General features: G+C 41.3%; 1 protein-coding gene across 3 annotated transcripts in view; it reads left to right on the top strand.

Moving 5' to 3' along the window:
* VMP1 (vacuole membrane protein 1) overlaps window positions 1–18,808 on the top strand; it is a 156,465-nt gene that overhangs the window by 55,426 nt on the left and 82,231 nt on the right. For all 3 annotated transcript variants that reach the window (XM_053569065.1, XM_053569067.1, XM_053569066.1), the window contains one exon: window positions 9,873–10,040. In XM_053569065.1, the coding sequence (XP_053425040.1) occupies window positions 9,873–10,040 (168 nt within the window). The remainder of the gene's footprint in view (window positions 1–9,872; window positions 10,041–18,808) is intronic.

Here is an 18,808-nt window from a genome sequence, read left to right as displayed (position 1 = left end):
GCACTCTTCCTTAAGAAGTACTCCTTTATTGATCTTTATCCTTCCATTTGGTACATCCCTTTAAATGTGCTGAGATTCATTTTATAGCACAGCATATACTCTATCTTGGCAGATGTTCTGTGTGTACTTGAGATTATATATTCGACTATTGTTGGGTAGAGTTTTTTTTTTTTTTTGCAGTTTTTGACCAGGGCTAGGTTTGAGCCCACCACCTCCGGCATATGGGGCTGGTGCCCTACTCCTTTGAGCCACAGGCACCACCCTTGGGTAGAGTTTTATATGTTCAAATCTTCTGTGTTCCTATGCTTATGTCAATCTACTTGTTCTATCAGTTAACAAGAGATGGGTGTTGAAATTTTCAGTTATAATCAGTGATTTGTATATTTTTCTGTTCAGTTATGTTAGTTTTTGCTTTATGTATCTTTTTTTTTTTTTTTGTAGAGACAAGAGTCTCACTGTACCGCCCTCGGTAGAGTGCCGTGCCGTTACACGGCTCACAGCAACCTCTCTTGGGCTTACGCGATTCTCTTGCCTCAGCCTCCCGAGTAGCTGGGACTACAGGCGCCCGCCACAATGCCTGGCTATTTTTTTGTTGCAGTTTGGCCGGGGCTGGGTTTGAACCCGCCACCCTCGGCATATGGGGCCGGCACCCTACTCACTGAGCCACAGGCGCCACCCTGCTTTATGTATCTTGACACCCTGTTATTGGGTACATCCACATTTAAAATTGTTCTGACTTCCTGAGAATTAGCCCTTTTACCAATATGAAATGTCCCTATTCATCTCTAATAATGTTATCTGTTCTGGGATCTAATATTAATATATTTATTCCATCTTTTTTATGATTAGTTTTTACATGGGTTAGCTTCTTGCATCTCTTTACTCTTAATTAAATTCAGCTCTAGAAGCTCCATTTGGAGTTTTTATACGTTCCATTTCTTTTTCTGCTGTTCTTTGTGTTTTCCTTTAAGTCAAAAATAAGCAAACTCTTGCTATAAAAAACCAGTTAGTAAGTATTTTAGGCTTTGTAGGCCATAGTCTTATGTCACAGTTAGTTGGTTTCACTATTACAGTGCAAAAAAAGGCAGAGTCAATATGTGAATAAATATATTCTTTCAAATGTTATTTACAAACAGGTGGTAGATGGATTTGCCCTTACAGGCTTAAGTTTGCCAACTCCTGCTTTAAATTCTTCAACATATTTATAATGACTGTTTTAATGTCCTTTGTTACTAATTCCGTTATCTCTGATATTTCTGGGTCTGTTTCTGTTGACTAGTATTTTTTCTGTTTATAGGTCATATTTTCCTATTTAACATGTCTAATAATTTTTTATTGAATGCTGGACATGTGTTACTAAATCATTGCTTGTATGAATTTTGTGAACTTTCTCCATGGAGGATTGAATTTTTTCTCTGTTTTGGCAAGCAGTTAAGTTAGATCAACTTGATCTTTTTTTTTTTATAGTCTTTATTTATTTATTTACAGATAGTCTCACTCTGTTGCCCTGGGGTATCACAGCAACTTCAAAGTCCTGGATTCAATGATCCTCTTGCCTGAGCCTCCCATGTAGCTGGGACTACAGGCACCTGCCACAACACCCAGCTAGTTTTCCTATTTTTTTTTTTTAGTAGAGATGGGGTCTTGCTCTTGGTCAGACTGGTTTTGATCTCCTGAGCTCAGATGATACTTCCGTTTGGCCTCTCAGAGTGCTAGGATTACAGGCATGAGCCACTGTGCTAAACACTTTTTTTTGTTTGTTTATGAGATAGAGTCTAATTCTTTCGATAGTTAGAGTACAGTGGCATCATCGTAGCTCACTTTAACTTCAAACTCCTGAGCTCCAGTCATCTTCCTGCCTCAGTTTCCCTAGTAGCTGGGACTACAGGAGTGCACTACCACATCTGGCTAATGTTACTATTTTTTGTACAGAGTCTTGCTCTTGCTTAGGCTGGTCTTTAATTCCTGACCTCAAATGATCATCCCACCTTGGCCTCCCAAAGTGCTAGGATTATAGGCATGAGTCACCACATCCCACCCAGCTTGATCTTTTTGAGGCTTATTTAAACTCTGTTAAGGTGGACCTAGAGCAGCAGTTCTCAACCTGTGGATCACGACCCCTTTGTAACAATGAAAATACATCCCGGCATTAGGAAGGTTGAGAACCACTGATCTAGAGTAACTTTCACTATAGGCCTAATTTAGTTCTCCTACTAAAGCATGACCTTTCTGGGGCGGCGCCTGTGGCTCAAGTAGTAGAGCGCCGGTCCCATATGCTGGAGGTGGCAGGTTCAAACCTAGCCCTGGACAAAAAAGAAAAAAAAAAAAAAAAAGCATGACCTTTCTGGGTATGAATGGTGAGTTTCTTTTCCCAGGTTGATCACAACTGTTTCCCATTCCTGTGTGAACTCTGGGAATTGTTTAGCTTATACTTCTCCAAGTAATTTATTTCTTTGCATAGCCTCAATGGAGTCTCGCCTTAGCATGCAGTGAGGCTTTGTATACCAAAGTCTCAGGTGCACAGGCTTGAGAGTCCCAGGGATTTTTCTTTCCTGTAGTTCTTCTCTGATATTCTGCCCCACAAATTCCAATTGCCTCAGCCTCCTCAAACCCTTATCTCCTTCTTAACTCAGCAGGAACTTCATTCATACTTTGCTTGGGCTCTCCTCTTTGGTAAATTTTTGGCAGACATACAATGTGTCTGCAGACAAAAAGCAGGAGTCATCATATGGTTTCCTCATTTGTATCCCTTCTCAGTAATCAGAAACCCTATACTACCTGCAGTACAATGTCTGAAAATAATTATTCCTTAAATTTTGTCCAGTTTACTGATTGTTTGCTGTAGGACTGAAAGTCTGGTATCAATTACTTCATCATGCTCTCAGGCAGAAAACCTTCAGCCACAGGCCAGGATCCCTAGGCATGATCCCATGAGAATCAGAACCTGCTTCTCAGTACATGTGTGAATTTTCTATTTTATGATAGTTTTATTCATTTAGTCTTTTCTGTTTTTACTGTAGCTGTGTGTCTTTACCACCTTGATTCTGTGTTCAGTATTGTTAAAATTTGACTTTTTTGACACATTATAGTAGGACTTGTACTTTTTAGAAAACACACTTTAAAGATTGAATTATAGGAAGTTTTTAATCTTTCACATTTTGAGACAGGGTCTCACTCCGTTTCCCAGGCTGGAGTGCCATGGCCTGCCTCAGCCTACCTCATAGCAACCTCAAACTCCTGGGTTCAAGCAATCCTCCTGCCTCAGACTCCCAAGTAGTAGCTAGGAGTACAGATGCCTACCACAATGCCCAACTAATTTATCTATTTTTAATAGAGATGGGGTCTCGTACTTGCTTGGGCTGGTCTCTAAGTCCTGAGCTTTAGAGATCCTCCCATCTTGGCCACCCAGAGTGCTAGGATTACAGGCATGAGCCACCGCACCCAGCTTATATGTAACTTTTGAAACTTTTTGAAAGTTTCAATCAAATCTTTCTTAGTTTTTTTTCTTTGAATTTTTCATATAAACTTGTGTTTATTTCGGTCAGATCGATTATGTTTAGGAACCATTAAGCTATAATGTTAAAAGTGAAGTTTCCTATCAGTTAATATAGTTTAAAATGCCAAGGTGTAGACTAAGCAGCCTCTTGAGAGTGAACAAAGGACAAGAAACTAAGTTGTTAGTGTTCCATTTTTTGTTTGTTTGGTTGGTTGGTTTTTTGAGATAGAGTCTCACTTTTTCACCTTCGGTAGAGTGCCGTGCTATCACAGGTCACAGCAACCTCAAATTCTTGGGCTTAAGCGATTCTCTTACCTTCACCTCTCAAGTAGCTGGGACTACAGGCACCTGCCACAACGCCTGGCTATTTTTAGAGATGAGGTCTCACTCTGGCTCAGGCTGGTCTCAAACCTGTGAGCTCAGGCAGTCCATCCACCTCGGCCTCCTAGAATGCTAGGATTACAGGTGTGAGCCACCTCACCCGGTCTTAGTGTTCCATTTTGTATGGGAACCATCACATCGTCCTCTAAGGCTGAGTAATCATGACTTATTAGTGCAACTGTGAAAAATACTTATCAGTTTAGTTGAGTCTCTCAAATCAGAGACTTGAGAACAAAATTCTGATCAGATTGTTAAAAATGTTCACTTTAAAATCACTAAAAATTGGGCGGCGCCTGTGGTTCAGTGAGTAGGGCGCCAGCCCCGTATGCCGAGAGTGGCGGGTTCAAACCCAGCCCCCGCCAAACTGCAATAGAAAAATAGCCAGGCATTGTGGCGGGCGCCTGCAGTCCTAGCTGCTTGGGAGGCTGAGGCAGGAGAATCTCGTAAGCCCAAGAGTTACAGGTTGCTGTGAGCCTTGTGAAGTCATGGCACTCTACCCGAGGGCGGTACAGTGAGACTCTGTCTCTACAAAAAAAAAAAAAAATTCACTAAAAATTAAAACTATGAAGACTTTTTTTTTAATTTTTAATTTCAGCTTGCTTGTTCATTCTTCTTCGTTTGAAATACTTTTTTTGTTGTTGTTCATTTTCTTCTTTTTTTTTTTTTAATGTTCTTCCTCTGCCAATGCTCTTTCCCATTGCCTCCCCAGTAGCTGGGATTACAATTGCCCACCACAACATCCGGCTGTTTGTGATGTTAGTAGAGACGGGGTCTTACTCTGGCTCACTGCTGCTCATACTGGTCTCGAACCTCTGAGCTCAGGCAATCCACCTGCCTCGGCCTCCCACAGCGCTGGGACTACAGGCGTGAGCCACCACGCCTGGCCAAAACTATGAAGACTCTTATTGCATAATGTGTTTTATCTGTTTGGGTATATTTTAAATCTGTATTTCTGGGGTTATTATTTTTTCCTTTCTAGATATCTTGGAAATCTCATTGTTTTAGCACCCAGGGCACTTCCATTTTTATTCACTTAAAATTTATTTCTAGAGACCCAGAAGGTAATACTTCACTCTCAGGTCAAATGGCTGGTGGGCCAGCTGTTGCATCATCAAGCTGGTGGCTTGCATGGTATTTGAAAATGGTATTACAGGACAGTGCCTGTGGCTCAAAGGGTAGGGCGCTGGCCCCATATACCAAGGGTGGCGGGTTTAAACCCGGCCCCTGCCAAACTGCAACAAAAAAATAGCTGGGCGTTGTGGCGGGCGCCTGTAGTCCGCTATTGGGGAGGCTGAGGCAAGAGAATCGCCTAGGCCCAGGAGTTGGAGGTTTCTGTGAGCTGTGTGATGCCACAGTACTCTACCGAGGGTGACAAAGTGAAACTCTGTCTCTACAAAAAAAAAAAAGAAGAAGAAGAAGAAAAAGACAGAAAATGGTATTACAATACTGCAACATTCAGTAAACTGGGGGTAACGCAAGATAACACAAGGATGAAGATATAAAAGCCTTATGAAGGCTTCCTGAGAACCTTTATAGTCTGGGTGCCTCACCTTAACAGAATTCTAAACCTGACCATGAGACAACAGATTTTACTCAAAGACCAGTGGAGAAAATATGAAGAGGATAAGTTTTACCTTGAGCCATATGTTAAAGAGGTCATTTAAGAAAGAGAAGAATGGACAAAGAAGTAATCATATTGTTGAAACCTGTTTTAGCCATCCTCAAAGTATTTTTATTAAGATGGTTAGACCTTAAACATAAAATTTAAGAATTATTTCATCCACAGATGTATTACTTTAAATAAATGTCTGTGGTAAAAAAAAAAAAAAAAAGAGTTCAGGGTAGACTACCTGTAGCCAAAGAGGACATTTACATGGAGACAGCATGACAAAGTCTTACACTTTTCCTTCCTTTTCACTTGCTAGCATTCATGTCTCTGTTGTTTCCTAACAGTAAAGGTGGAAGTTGCATCATTCTTTTTTTGTTTGTTTGTTTTTTTTGTTTTTTGGCCGGGGCTGGGTTTGAACCTGCCACCTCCGGCATATGGGACCTGAGCCCTACCCCTTGAGCCACAGGCACCACCCCTTTTTTTTTTTTTTTTTGTAGAGACAGAGTCTCACTGTACCGCCCTTGGGTAGAGTGCCGTGGCGTCACATGGCTCACAGAAACCTCTAACTCTTGGGCTTACACGATTCTCTTGCCTCAGCCTCCCAAGCAGCTGGGACTACAGGCGCCCGCCACAACGCCCGGCTAATTTTTTGTTGCAGTTTGGCCGGGGCTGGGTTTGAACCCGCCACCCTCGGCATATGGGGCCGGCGCCCTACTCACTGAGCCACAGGTGGCGCCCGCATCATTCTTTTAATTGCATCTGATAGTTAGCTGTAACTATATGAGGATAAATACTTTACTACTAATCATGTAGTTATTTTGAACACCATAAGCTTTGAGTTCAGTATTTTTTGTTTGTAAAATCACAACATAATCCTTTCCCCCTCAATTGTGAAATCTCCTTTATGCACATAATATTTGAGGAAACATTTCATGGCTAATCATAGATTTTCAAAAATCTAAATAATCGGCTTGCACCACCGAGGCGGGCGGGTTTGAACTTGGCCTGGGCCAGCTAAACAGCAATGACAACTGCAACAAGAAAATAGTCAGGCATTGTGGCAGGCGACTATAGGCTGAGGCAAGAGAATCACTTAAGACCAAGAGTTTGAGGTTGCCATGAGCTGTGACGCCACTGCACTCTACAGAGGGCAACAAAATAAGACTGTCTCAAAAAATAAAAACCTAAATAATCAAAAGTATTTTTTTAAGAATCCTCTGTAATTATTCTAAACATAAATATTAATGATTTTTGCATTTCCAAGAATTAAAACCCAAGAAAAAGAGGAATAAAGAAAAAAAATCACATGGATTTTTTTTGATGTGGAAAACATCTAAGAATTGATTCACTGCTAAGTGTAGAACTTTATGGATTTTATTTTAACAAAAAATGCCTATTTAAGAATAAATGCAGCTTAAATCTATGGACTTTTTTATATTAAATGAAACAAAAAATATTGATAGTAAGCAGAATTTTTTTAGTGTTTTATTTTCCTACATCTTATGTACTTTGAACCACAAATTCTTTTACCATTATGCACAGAAACTACTTACTTTTGGGGGGACTGACTCATTTATGAAAAATCAGTGGAGAAATCTTTATTGGAAATTTTCAGATTCAAAAACTTCAGTTTTACACAATATATTTACCGACAAAATCTCATGTATATGTGTGTGTAGATAATTTTATTCCAGGGCCGGGCATGGTGGCTCACATCTATAATCCTAGCACTCTGGGAAGCCAAGGTGGGTGGATTGCTTGAGTTCACGGGTTCAAAACCAGCCTAAGCAAGAGCAAGACCCCCATCTCTAAAAATAGCTGGGTGTTGTGGCAGGTACCTATATTCCCACCTACTTGGGAGGCTGAGATAAGAGAATGAATTGAGCCCAAGAGTTGGAGGTTGCCATGAGCTGTGAGGCCACAGCACTCTGCTGAGGGTGACAAAGTAAGACTCTGGGGAAAAAAAGAAAATTATTCCAAGGCCAGTGCAGTGGCTCATCCCTGTAATCCTAGCACTCTGGGAATCTAAGACAGAAAGATTCTTTGAGCTCTGGAGTTTTAGACTATCTGGACCAATAGTGAGACCTCCCTCTCTACTAAAAATAGAAAAATTAGCCAGATATTGTGGCCAGAGCCTGTAATCCCAGCTCCTGGGAAGGCTGAGGCAGGAGGATCACTTGACCCCAGGAGTTCGAGGTTGCTGTGAGCTAGGCTGAGCCCATGACATTCTAGTCTAGGCAACAGAATAAGATTGCATGTCAATAAATGAATGAATAGGTCACATATAAAAATTATTAATTTTATTCTACATATAACATGTAGCAGCTGGTGGCTACAGGGGCACTTATCAATCTGTGCTAAAGGACCCAGGGATTTATGTTTTAACCAACTCCCTAGTCAACTCTCATGCAGACATCCCCATCTTGTTCTTTTAGGAACCATTGGGGGTTTTTTGTTTGTTTGATTGTTTCTTTGTTTCTTTGCAATTTTGGTTGGGGCTGGGCTTGAACCCGCCACCCCCGGTATATGGGGCTGGTGCCCTACTCCTTGAGCCGCAGGCGCCACCCAGGAACCATTGTTTAATTAAGAATTTATCATACATCTAAAAATTAGTACACTTTATGTGATTATTGTTCATTTTAATATTTCAAAAAAGAAATAAAACTGTGTAAAAATTTCTACATGAAAGAAAAAACACAAATATAGCCTAGAAGGGGAAGGGGAGGAGGGCAGAGGGAAGGAGGGAGGGCAATTGCCAGGATCTCACCTAAGGTACACAATGTGAGGGTGTTCAGCGTGCCATCTGGGTGAAAGGCTCAATTACGACTTGAACTTTACCTTAGAATTGGAAACAGTGTAACCTAAACATCTGTACTCTCATATTAATTTATAATAAAAAAATTTCTGGGGGCGGCGCCTGTGGCTCAGTGAGTAGGGCGCCAGCCCCATATGCCGAGGGTGGCGGGTTCAAACCCAGCCCCGGCCAAACTGCAACCAAAAAATAGCCGGGCATTGTGGCGGGTGCCTGTAGTCCCAGCTGCTCGGGAGGCTGAGGCAAGAGAATCGCGTAAGCCCAAGAGTTAAGAGGTTGCTGTGAGCCGTGTGACGCCTCGGCACTCTACCCGAGGGCGGTACAGTGAGACTCTGTCTCAACAAAAAAAAAAAAAAAATTTCTGGCTGGGCACCCATAGCACAGTGGTTATGGCGGCAGCCATACACACCAAGGCTGGCAGGTTCAAACCCAGCCCTGGCCTGCCAAACGACAACAACTGCAACAAAAAAACATAGCCATGTGTGGTGGCAGGTGCCTGTACTTCTAGCTACTTGGGAGGCTGAGGCAAGAGAATCGCTTAAGCCCAAGAGTTTGAGGTTGCTGTGAGCTGTGATGCCATGGCACTCTAGTGAGAGTGACAGAGACTCTGTCTCAAAAAAAAAAAAAAATTCTGTAGAAAAATTACTTTAAAAGAAAAACTCAGTGATACTGTATACTCTTTTCTTTCTTTCTATCTTCAGACAGTCTCACTCTGTTGCCTGGGCTAGAGTGTGGTAGCATCATGATAGCTCACAGCAACCTCAAACTGTTGGGCTCAAGAGATACTCTTGCCTCAGCCTCCCAAGTGCCAGGACTGCAGGTGTGCGCCACCACACCTGGCTGGTTTTTCTGTATTTAGTAGATAAGGGGTCTCATTCTTCCTCAGGCTGGTCTCAAACTCCTGAACTCAAGCAATCCACTTGCCTCAGCCTTCCAGGGGGCTAGGATTACAGGTTTGAGCCACTGCACTCAGCTCTGATACTTCACAGTTTTAAGATTTCACTAAAAAGGTTAAATGAGGAAGTTATTTCTCCACCTCTTTTTATGTAAGGGCAAAAATGATCAAATTGTGCCAAAACAGGTGTGTGTTAAGTTTTTATACAGAGGATAACATTCTGACCAATGAGAAATCTGTATAAATAAAAATCAAAACAGAAATCAGATCAGTGATTGACCAGGGACTAGGATTGAATGGGGGGATGACTGCAAAGAAATACAAGGGATCTTTTTGCAGTAATGAAAATGTTCTATATCTTGTTTGGTTGTGGTTATATGGGTGAATGTATTTGTCAAAACTCATTGAAATGTAGACCTAAAAAGAGTGACTTTTTCTATGTATAAATTCTACCTCGGTAAATCTGAATATTTTACAGACTCAACCAGGAAGATACTTGGGGGAGGATTACATTTTTAAATTACTAACTGCATTTTCAAATAATTTATGTAGACAGAAATTTGTTCTTCAAAAACTTAAGATTTTTCTTATATAATGATTAATATGCAATTTAAAAAGCATGTATTGATAATTCCTTTCATTAATATTTTTCATCAGAGATTTCTTATTTGTTTTATAGGGTCCACATATAGCCTCAGTTACACTAGCTGCTTATGAATGCAATTCAGTTAATTTCCCTGAACCACCCTATCCTGATCAGATTATTTGTCCAGATGAAGAGGGCATTGAAGGAACCATTTCTTTGTGGAGTATCATCTCAAAAGTTAGGATTGAAGCCTGCATGTGGGTAAGATTTGCATTTTCTCATATATGTCTAAAACTAACCTCCCCGACCCTGATCCTAGGTTGTACCTTTACCCTCCCTGCCCCTGATACTATGTTGTACCTTACTGAAGTGGAATCCAAACAGATACTTAGTAAGTAATTCTGGAAGTCACCAACTACCTACTTCCAAGGCAAAGAAATCTTATCTTCTCTAGAGAGCTCCTAATTATGAATGTCATTCAGAAGAGTAGCCACTAATGCCAAACAGACAATAGCAGGGAAAAGAGGTATATAAATGATAGAACTACAGTTGACCCATGAACAATGGGGGAGATAAAGGCATTGACCCCTGTGCAGTCGAAAGTCCACAAGACTTTTTTTCTTTTTTAAAGACAGAGTCTCACAGCAGCCTCAAACTTCTAAGTTCAAGTAATCCTTCTGCCTCAGCGTCCCAACTAGCTGGGACTACAGGTGCTTACCATAACACTTGACTTATTCTACCCTGTTTCCCCGAAAATACGACATCCTCCAAAAATAACACCTACTTACAGGAAAGATAAGACGTCCCCTGAAAATAAAACCTAGCGCATCTTTGGGAACAAACCTTAATATAAGACACTGTCTTATTTTTGGGAAAACAGGGTATTTTTAGTAGAGATAGGGTCTCACTCACTTGGGCGGGTCTCCAGCTCCTGAGCTCAAGCAATCTACCCACCTCAGCCTCCTGGAGTGCTAGGATTATAGGCATGAGCTACCATGCCTGGCCTTACTGATAACATAAGCAGTCATTTAACACATATTACGTATGTTGTATGTATTATATACTGTATTCTTACAATAAAGTGAGCTAGAGAAAAAAATATTAAAAATCATAGCCAAGAGAAAATATATTCATCATTCATTAAGAGCAAGTAGATCATCACAAAGGTCTTCATTCTTGCCGTTTTCACGTTGGATAGGCTTGGGAGGAGGAGGAAGAGAAGGGTTTAGTCTTGCCGCCTAAGTGGAGGAGGTGGAAAGAGAAGCAGGACAGAAAGACACCTGGTGTAAATTGTATCTATGTGGTTCAAACCTGTGTTGTTCAATACTCAGTTGTATACGATTTTGTAAAATTTATTCCAGTCTTGATATATCTGTTAAACACTTAGCAAATGGTTATATATAAATATTACATTGGTAAACTATCTCTCACAGATTAAAATACTGTGTATATTCTTAGAGGACTCATTTCATTTTCTTAGTTGCTGTAAAGTAATGTCAGACATTTCTTAGATAACATGTTAAATGGCAGATGTTATTTGAATACACATACAGAGCTTTTCTTTTTTCTTGCTAAAGTTCATTCAGGTAGTCATCACTGGAAAAATTGTTAAAGAAATGTGTTGTTGGGCGGCGCCTGTGGCTCAAGGAGTAGGGCTCCGATCCCATATGCCGGAGGTGGCGGGTTCAAACCCAGCCCCGGCCAAAAAAACAAAACAAAACAAAAATGTGTTGTTGCTGGAATTATTTTAATTCATCATTTGAGTTCATTAAGTTACATTCCTGTGACATTTTTTTCTCTATCAATTTCCAAAGAAATTAAAGATTGTGAAACAGGTCACTTAAAAATCTTAACTCAGTGGCGGCGCCTGTGGCTCAGTGGGTAGGGCGCTGGCCCCATATGCTGAGGGTGGCGGGTTCAAACCCAGCCCCGGCCAAACTGCAACAAAAAAATAGCTAGGCATTGTGGCAGGTGCCTGTAGTCCCAACTGCTCGGGAGGCTGAGGCAAGAGAATCGCGTAAGCCCAAGAGTTAGAGGTTGCTGTGAGCCGTGTGACGCCACGGCACTCTACCCGAGGGCGGTACAGTGAGACTCTGTCTCTACAACAACAACAACAAAAAAAAAACTTATTAAAATATGCATGAATTCTGTACCTACAGAAGAGATAGAATTTTGAAACACACATTAAGTGTTAGTAATCATGTTCTGCTTCAAAAGAATTATAAAGTAAGCTAAGCAAGACGCCATCTCTACAAAAAATAGAAAAATTGGGGCATGGGCATGGTGGCACATGCCTGTGGTCCCAGCTCCTCAGGAGGCTAAGGCAGGAGGATGGTATGAGCTCAGGACTTTGAGATTGCTCTGAGCTATGATGATGTCACTGCACTCTACCATAGTGACAGAATGAGATCTTATCTCCAAAAAAAAAAAAAAACAGGTTACTTATGTAGCTGTATTAACACGAATGCCAACAAAGGGAAACACTATCCCAGTTGGCAGTGATAACTGCCTGGCTCCTCCAAATCCCTGTAGTGCATATTAGGCCCAGCTTCATACATGCCTTAAATTAGTTAACGTGGCTGGTATAATGGCTTTCCTCCCCACATAAAAATTTAGGAATTGAAAAATACATACTGTATTTATTTATTTAAATGTATTGCCCTCATAGCAATAAACTTTAAGCTTTGTGCACAGTATAGGAATGTCAGTAAATAGTGATTAATTTGTCAAATGTTTGCTTGATCTTCTCATTTTCTTCTTTGTAACTGTCTCTTCTCATATAAAAAAAATTGTCAAATTATGCTTAAAGTGGTTCTGTTTCTCGGGCGGCACCTGTGGCTCAGTCAGTAAGGCACTGGCCCCATATACTGAGGGTGGCGGGTTCAAACCCGGCCCTGGCCGAACTGCAACAAAAAAATAGCCGGGTGTTGTGGCGGGCGCCTGTAGTCCCAGCTACTAGGGAGGCTGAGGCAGGAGAATCGCTTAAGCCCAGGAGTTGGAGGTTGCTGTGAGCTGTGTGATGCCATGGCACTCTACCAAGGGCCATAAAGTGAAACTCTGTCTCTACAAAAAAACAAAGTGGTTCTGTTTCTCAACATTTACAAGGATAGTCTTGTCAACAAATGCTATTCAACAAAAATTGAATATCATATGGAAAAGAATGAAGTTGAACCCTTAACTTGCACCATATATAAGAATTAAATTTAAAAGAATACCAATCCGATTTGGTGCCCATAGCACCTAGGGCACCAGCCACATACACCAGGGCTTGGGGGTATGAACCCAGCTAGGGTCTGCTAAATGACAACTACAACAACAACAACAGCAACAACAAAAAATAGCCAGGCTACGTGGGAGGCTAAATCAAGAGAATTGCTTAATCCCCAGAGTTGCAGGTTTCTGTGAGCTGTGGTACCACGGCACTCTACCAAGGGCAATATAGTGAGACTCTGTCTCAAAAAAAAAAAAAAAAATAGATCTCTGGCTGGTGGGATCTGTCTATAATCATCCCTCTGAGGATACAGGGAGTCAGCAAGGGACTTCTGGACCCCAAGAGGAGGACAAAAACAGTGGAAAACTGGCAAGTGGTTGTGTGTGTTGGGTCGACCTAATCCCACCGGCAGTCGTAAGTACAAGCAGCAGTGAGACTCCAAACTGGAAAGGCCCTACCTGTGAACTGTTTCAGTGTTTTTGGACTTGGCACCCAGTTGAACTGCCTTGGGGAGAGCTTGAGCAGGAGTGCAGAGAACTTTGGGCATTGTCTAGGGCCCCAGACTGAGCCTCTGAGCCAGACAGAGCTACTAGTATTTGGCTGTGGACCACAGGGAGCCATTGTGAGAGAACTGCCCCAGCAATCTCCGCCCTCAGGGTCACAGAGCAAGGATTGGGCGGGAGCTAGTAATCTAGTGACTGAGCAGCCTAAAGTAATCAGCTAGTAATCTAGTGACTGAGCTGCCTTACAGCCTTAACCCTCAGGTGCAGAGTGAGACCAGTTTTGGCACACCGGAGCCTCAAGCTGTTGCCCTGGATAGAGTGTCGTGGCGTCACAGCTCATAGCAACCTCAAAATCCTGGGATTGGCAGCCGCACGGACCTCCATAAGAGCTGTGCTGCGACCCGTGCCCACCGGGTCTCCGCATGCACTGACCAGGAACTGTGGGAGCCGCGCAACCCCACGTCCTCCCTCCTGTACCTTCCCTGCCTCCACACTGGTCCACTCCTCTGGCCAGGGACTCTGGTAGCCGCGTGCCCTCCCTGCCTCTGCGCAGAGCCCTTCTCCTGGCCACAGACTGCTGGAGAGCCTTGGGCTCTCTGTGCCAAAGTCACTGGGCACCAGGCACTCCCAGAACTGTGTGCACCACCTCCCGTCCTATTGCTGGATCCACGTGTGACATACTCCAGAGCTGCTTCCACAACCAGAACTCCCTGGCTGTGGCAGCCCCAGAGGAACTACACAGGATCACTACCTACAAAGATCCAGCAACAATAGAGTGATCCTGCTGGGATCTAATCTTGTAGAGACACCTACCCAACTCTGAGGACGGCCAGAGGCAGTGGTGAAAAACAATCATGAGTCAAAATCAATAGAAAAACTCTGGCAATATGAATTATCAGAGTAGATCAACTCCCCCAAGGATCAATGGGGCAGACACAGCACAAGATCCCATGTACAAACAAATAGCTGAGATGTCAGAATCAAATTCAGAATCTGGATAGCAAATAAGATCGAATTAGATTTCCAAGCAGTAACCCAAAAAAATATCTCAAGAATTCAAAGACCAAATGACCAAAGACTTTGACACATTGAGACAAGAAGTTGCAGCCCTCAAAGATCTGAGAAACACAGTAGAATCCCTCAGAAACAGAATGGGATTTCTGTTTGGCAAGCAAAAGAAAGGATTTCTGACACTGAAGACAAAGGTTTCAGACACTCCCAAACTCTCAAAGATGAAGAGAAATGGAGGGCAAAAACAGATCACTGTCTCAGAGAGCTCTGCGATAATTCGAAGAAAACCAATATTCGTCTTATAGGGATCTCTGAAAGCGACAAAGTGGCTTCACAAGGCACAGAGTCTCTTCTCCATGAGATTATGATGGAGAACTTTCCAGACATGCCAAGAGATTCTGAAATTCAGATAGCAGACAGTTTCAGAACTCTAGCACAACTCAACCCAAATAAGACAATCCCCCGGACACATCATAATCAATTTCACTAAATTTAATATGAAGGAGAAACTTCTGAAAGCGGCCAGATGAAAGAAAAGCATCACCTACAAGGGGAAGAATATTAGAATAACTGCAGATCTCTCTGCTGAAACCTTTCAAGCTAGAAGAGGATGGTCATCGACTTTTAATCTCCTAAAACAAAATAGCTTTCAACCCAGGATCCTGTACCCAGCTAAACTGAGTTTCATTTATGATGGAGAAATTAAATACTTCAATGATATTCACATGTTGAAGAAATTTGCCATAACTAAACCAGCTCTCCAGGATATTTTCAGACCTATCCTCCAAGAAGACCAGCGTAATCCTCCACCACAAAAGTAAACCCACCCAGAAAATTTTGATCAACTTCTACAGTCGCAAAAGGATTAAAAATGTCCACTGGACTCTCAAAAGGCTTATCAATATTCTCAATTAATGGGAATGGTTTAAATTGTCCTCTAAAGAGGCACAGGTTGGCTGACTGGATACAAAAACTCAAGCCAGATATCTGCTACATACAAGAATCACATCTTACATTAAAAGACAGATATAGACTGAAGGTGAAGGGATGGTCATCTATATTCCAGGCAAATGGAAAGCAGAAAAAAGCAGGCGTTGCAATCTTATTTGCAGATGCATTAGGCTTTAAACTAACCAAAATAAGGAAGGATAAGGATGGACACTTCATATTTGTTAAAGGTAATACTCAATATGGTGAGATTTCTATTATTAATATTTATGCACCCAACCAGAACGCACCTCAATTCATAAGAGAAACTCTAACAGACATGGGCAACTTGATTTCCTCCAGTTCCATAGTAGTGGGAGATTTTAACACCCCTTTAGCAGTGCTGGATAGATCCTCCAAAAAGAACCTAAGCAAAGGAATTTTAGATTTAAAATTAACCTCCCAACATCTGGACTTAACAGACATCTACAGAACATTTCATCCGAACAAAACTGAATACACATTCTTCTCATCAGCCCACGGAACATACTCCAAAATCGACCACATCCTAGGCCACAAATCTAACCTCAGCAAATTTTAAAAAATAGAAATTATTCCTTGCATCTTCTCAGACCATCATGGAATAAAAGTTGGAATAAAAAGTCAATAACAGGAACCGGAATACCCATACAAAAACATGGAAGCTAAACAACCTTATGCTGAAGGACAGATGGGTTATAGATGAGATTAAGAAGGAAATCACCAAATTTTTGGAACAAAACAACAATCAAGACATGAATTATCAGAACCTCTGGGATACTTCAAAGGCAGTCCTAAAAGGGAAATTTATAGCACTGCAAGCCTTCCTCAAGAAAACGGAAAGAGAGGAAGTTAATAACTTAATGGGACATCTCAAGCAACTGGAGAAGGAAGAACACTGCAAACCCAAACCCTGCCAAAGAAAAGAAATAACCAAAATCAGAGCAGAATTAAATGAAATTGAAAACAAAAGAATTATACAACAGATCAATAAATCCAAAAATTGGTTTTTTGAAAAGATCAATAAAATAGATAAACCTTTGGCCAACTTAACCAGGAAAAAAAGTAAAATCTCTAATTTCATCAATCGAAATGGTAACGATGAAATAACAAAAGACCCTGCAGAAATTCAAAAAATCCTTAACGAATACTATAAGAAACTCTACTCTCAGAAATATGAAAATCTGTAAGAAATCAACCAATACCTGGAAGTACGCCATCTACCAAGACTTAGCCAGAATGAAGTGGAAATGTTGAACAGGCCTATATCAAGTTCTGAAATAGCATCAACTATACAAAATCTCCCTAAAAAGAAAAGCCCAGGACCAGATGGCTTTACGTCAGAATTCTACCAAACCTTTAAAGAAGAACTAGTACCTATATTACTAAACCTCTTCCAAAATATAGAAAAAGAAGGAATATTACCCAACACACTCTACGAAGCAAACATCACCTTCATCCCCAAACCAAGGAAAGACCCAACAAGAAAAGAAAATTACAGACCAATATCACTAATGAATATTGATGCTAAAATACTCAATAAGATCCTAACAAATAGAATCCAACAACACATCAAAAAAATTATACACCACAACCAAGTGGGATTTATCCCAGGGTCTCAAGGCTGGTTCAATATATGTAAATCTATAAATGTAATTCAGCACATAAACAAACTAAAAAATAAGGACCATATGATTCTTTCTTTCTTTTTTTTTTTTTTTTTTTTTTGGTAGAGACAGAGTTTCACTTTATTGCCCTCGGTAGAGTGCCGTGGAGTCACACAGCTCACAGCAACCTCCAACTCCTGGGCTTAGGCGATTCTCCTGCCTCAGCCTCCCGAGTAGCTGGGACTACAGGCGTCCGCCACAACACCCAGCTATTTTTTTGTGGCAGTTTGGCCGGGCTGGGTTTGAACCCTCCACCCTCAGTATATGGGGTCGGCGCCCTGCTCACTGAGCCACAGGCGCCGCCCATATGATTCTTTCAATTGATGCAGAAAAAGCTTTTGATAATATCCAGCATCCCTTCATGATCAGAACACCTAAGAAAATTGGTATAGAAGGGACATTTCTTAAACTGATTGAGGCCATCTATAGCAAACCCACAGCCAATATTGTATTGAATGGAGTTAAATTGAAATCATTTCCACTTAGATCAGGAACCAGGCAAGGTTGCCCATTGTTTCCATTACTCTTTAACATTGTAATGGAAGTTTTAGCCATTGTAATTAGGGAAGAAAAGGCGATCAAGGGTATCCACATACGGTCAGAAGAGATCAAACTTTCACTTTCACAGATGATATCATCGTCTATCTGGAAAACACTAGGGATTCTACTACAAAACTTTTAGAAGTGATCAAGGAATACAGCAATGTCTCAGGCTACAAAATCAACACCCATAAATCTGTAGCCTTTATATATGCCAACAATAACCAAGCCAAAAAAAAACAGTCAAGGACTCTATTCCTTGCACAGTATTGCCAAAGAAGATGAAATATTTGGAAGTATACCTAACAAAGGATGTGAAAGATCTCTACAAAGAGAACTATGAAACTTTAAGAAAAGAAATAGCTGAAGACGTTAACAAATGGAAAAACTTACCATGTTCATGGCTGGGAAGAATCAACATTGTTAAAGTATCTATACTACCCAAGCAATATATAATTTTAATGCAATTCCTATTAAAGCTCCATTGTCATATTTTAAAGATCTTGAAAAAATACTTCGTTTTATATGGAATCAGGAAAAAACCAAATAGCCAAAACATTACTTAGCAATAAAAACAAAGCAGGAGGAATCACGCTACCAGACCTGAGACTGTACTATAAATAGTGATCAAAACAGCATGGTACTGGCACAAGAACATAGAAGTAGATGTCTGGAACAGAATAGAGAACCAAGAGATGAATCCAGCTACTTACCATTATTTGATCTTTGACAAGCCAATTAAAAACATTCAGTGGGGAGGGAGGTGCCTGTGGCTCAGTCGGTAAGGCGCCGGTCCCATATGCCGAGGGTGGCGGGTTCAAACCCGGCCCCGGCCAAACTGCAACCAAAAAAAAATAGCCGGGCGTTGTGGCAGGCACCTGTAGTCCCAGCTACTTGGGAGGCCTGAGGCAAGAGAATCGCTTAAGCCCATGAGTTGGAGGTTGCTGTGAGCTGTGTGAGGCCACGGCACTCTACCAAGGGCCATAAAGTGAGACTCTGTCTCTACCAAAAAAAAAAAAAAAACAAAACAAAACAAAAAAAAAACATTCAGTGGGGAAAAGATTTCCTGTTTAACAAATGGTACTGGGTGAACTGGCTGGCAACCTGTAGAAGATTGAAACTGGACCCACA

Source organism: Nycticebus coucang, chromosome 18 (assembly GCF_027406575.1).
Source record: "Nycticebus coucang isolate mNycCou1 chromosome 18, mNycCou1.pri, whole genome shotgun sequence".
NCBI classification, from domain to species: Eukaryota; Metazoa; Chordata; class Mammalia; order Primates; family Lorisidae; genus Nycticebus; species Nycticebus coucang.
Note: the sequence above shows the minus strand (reverse complement) of the source record. Positions and strands in the feature narration are given on the sequence as shown.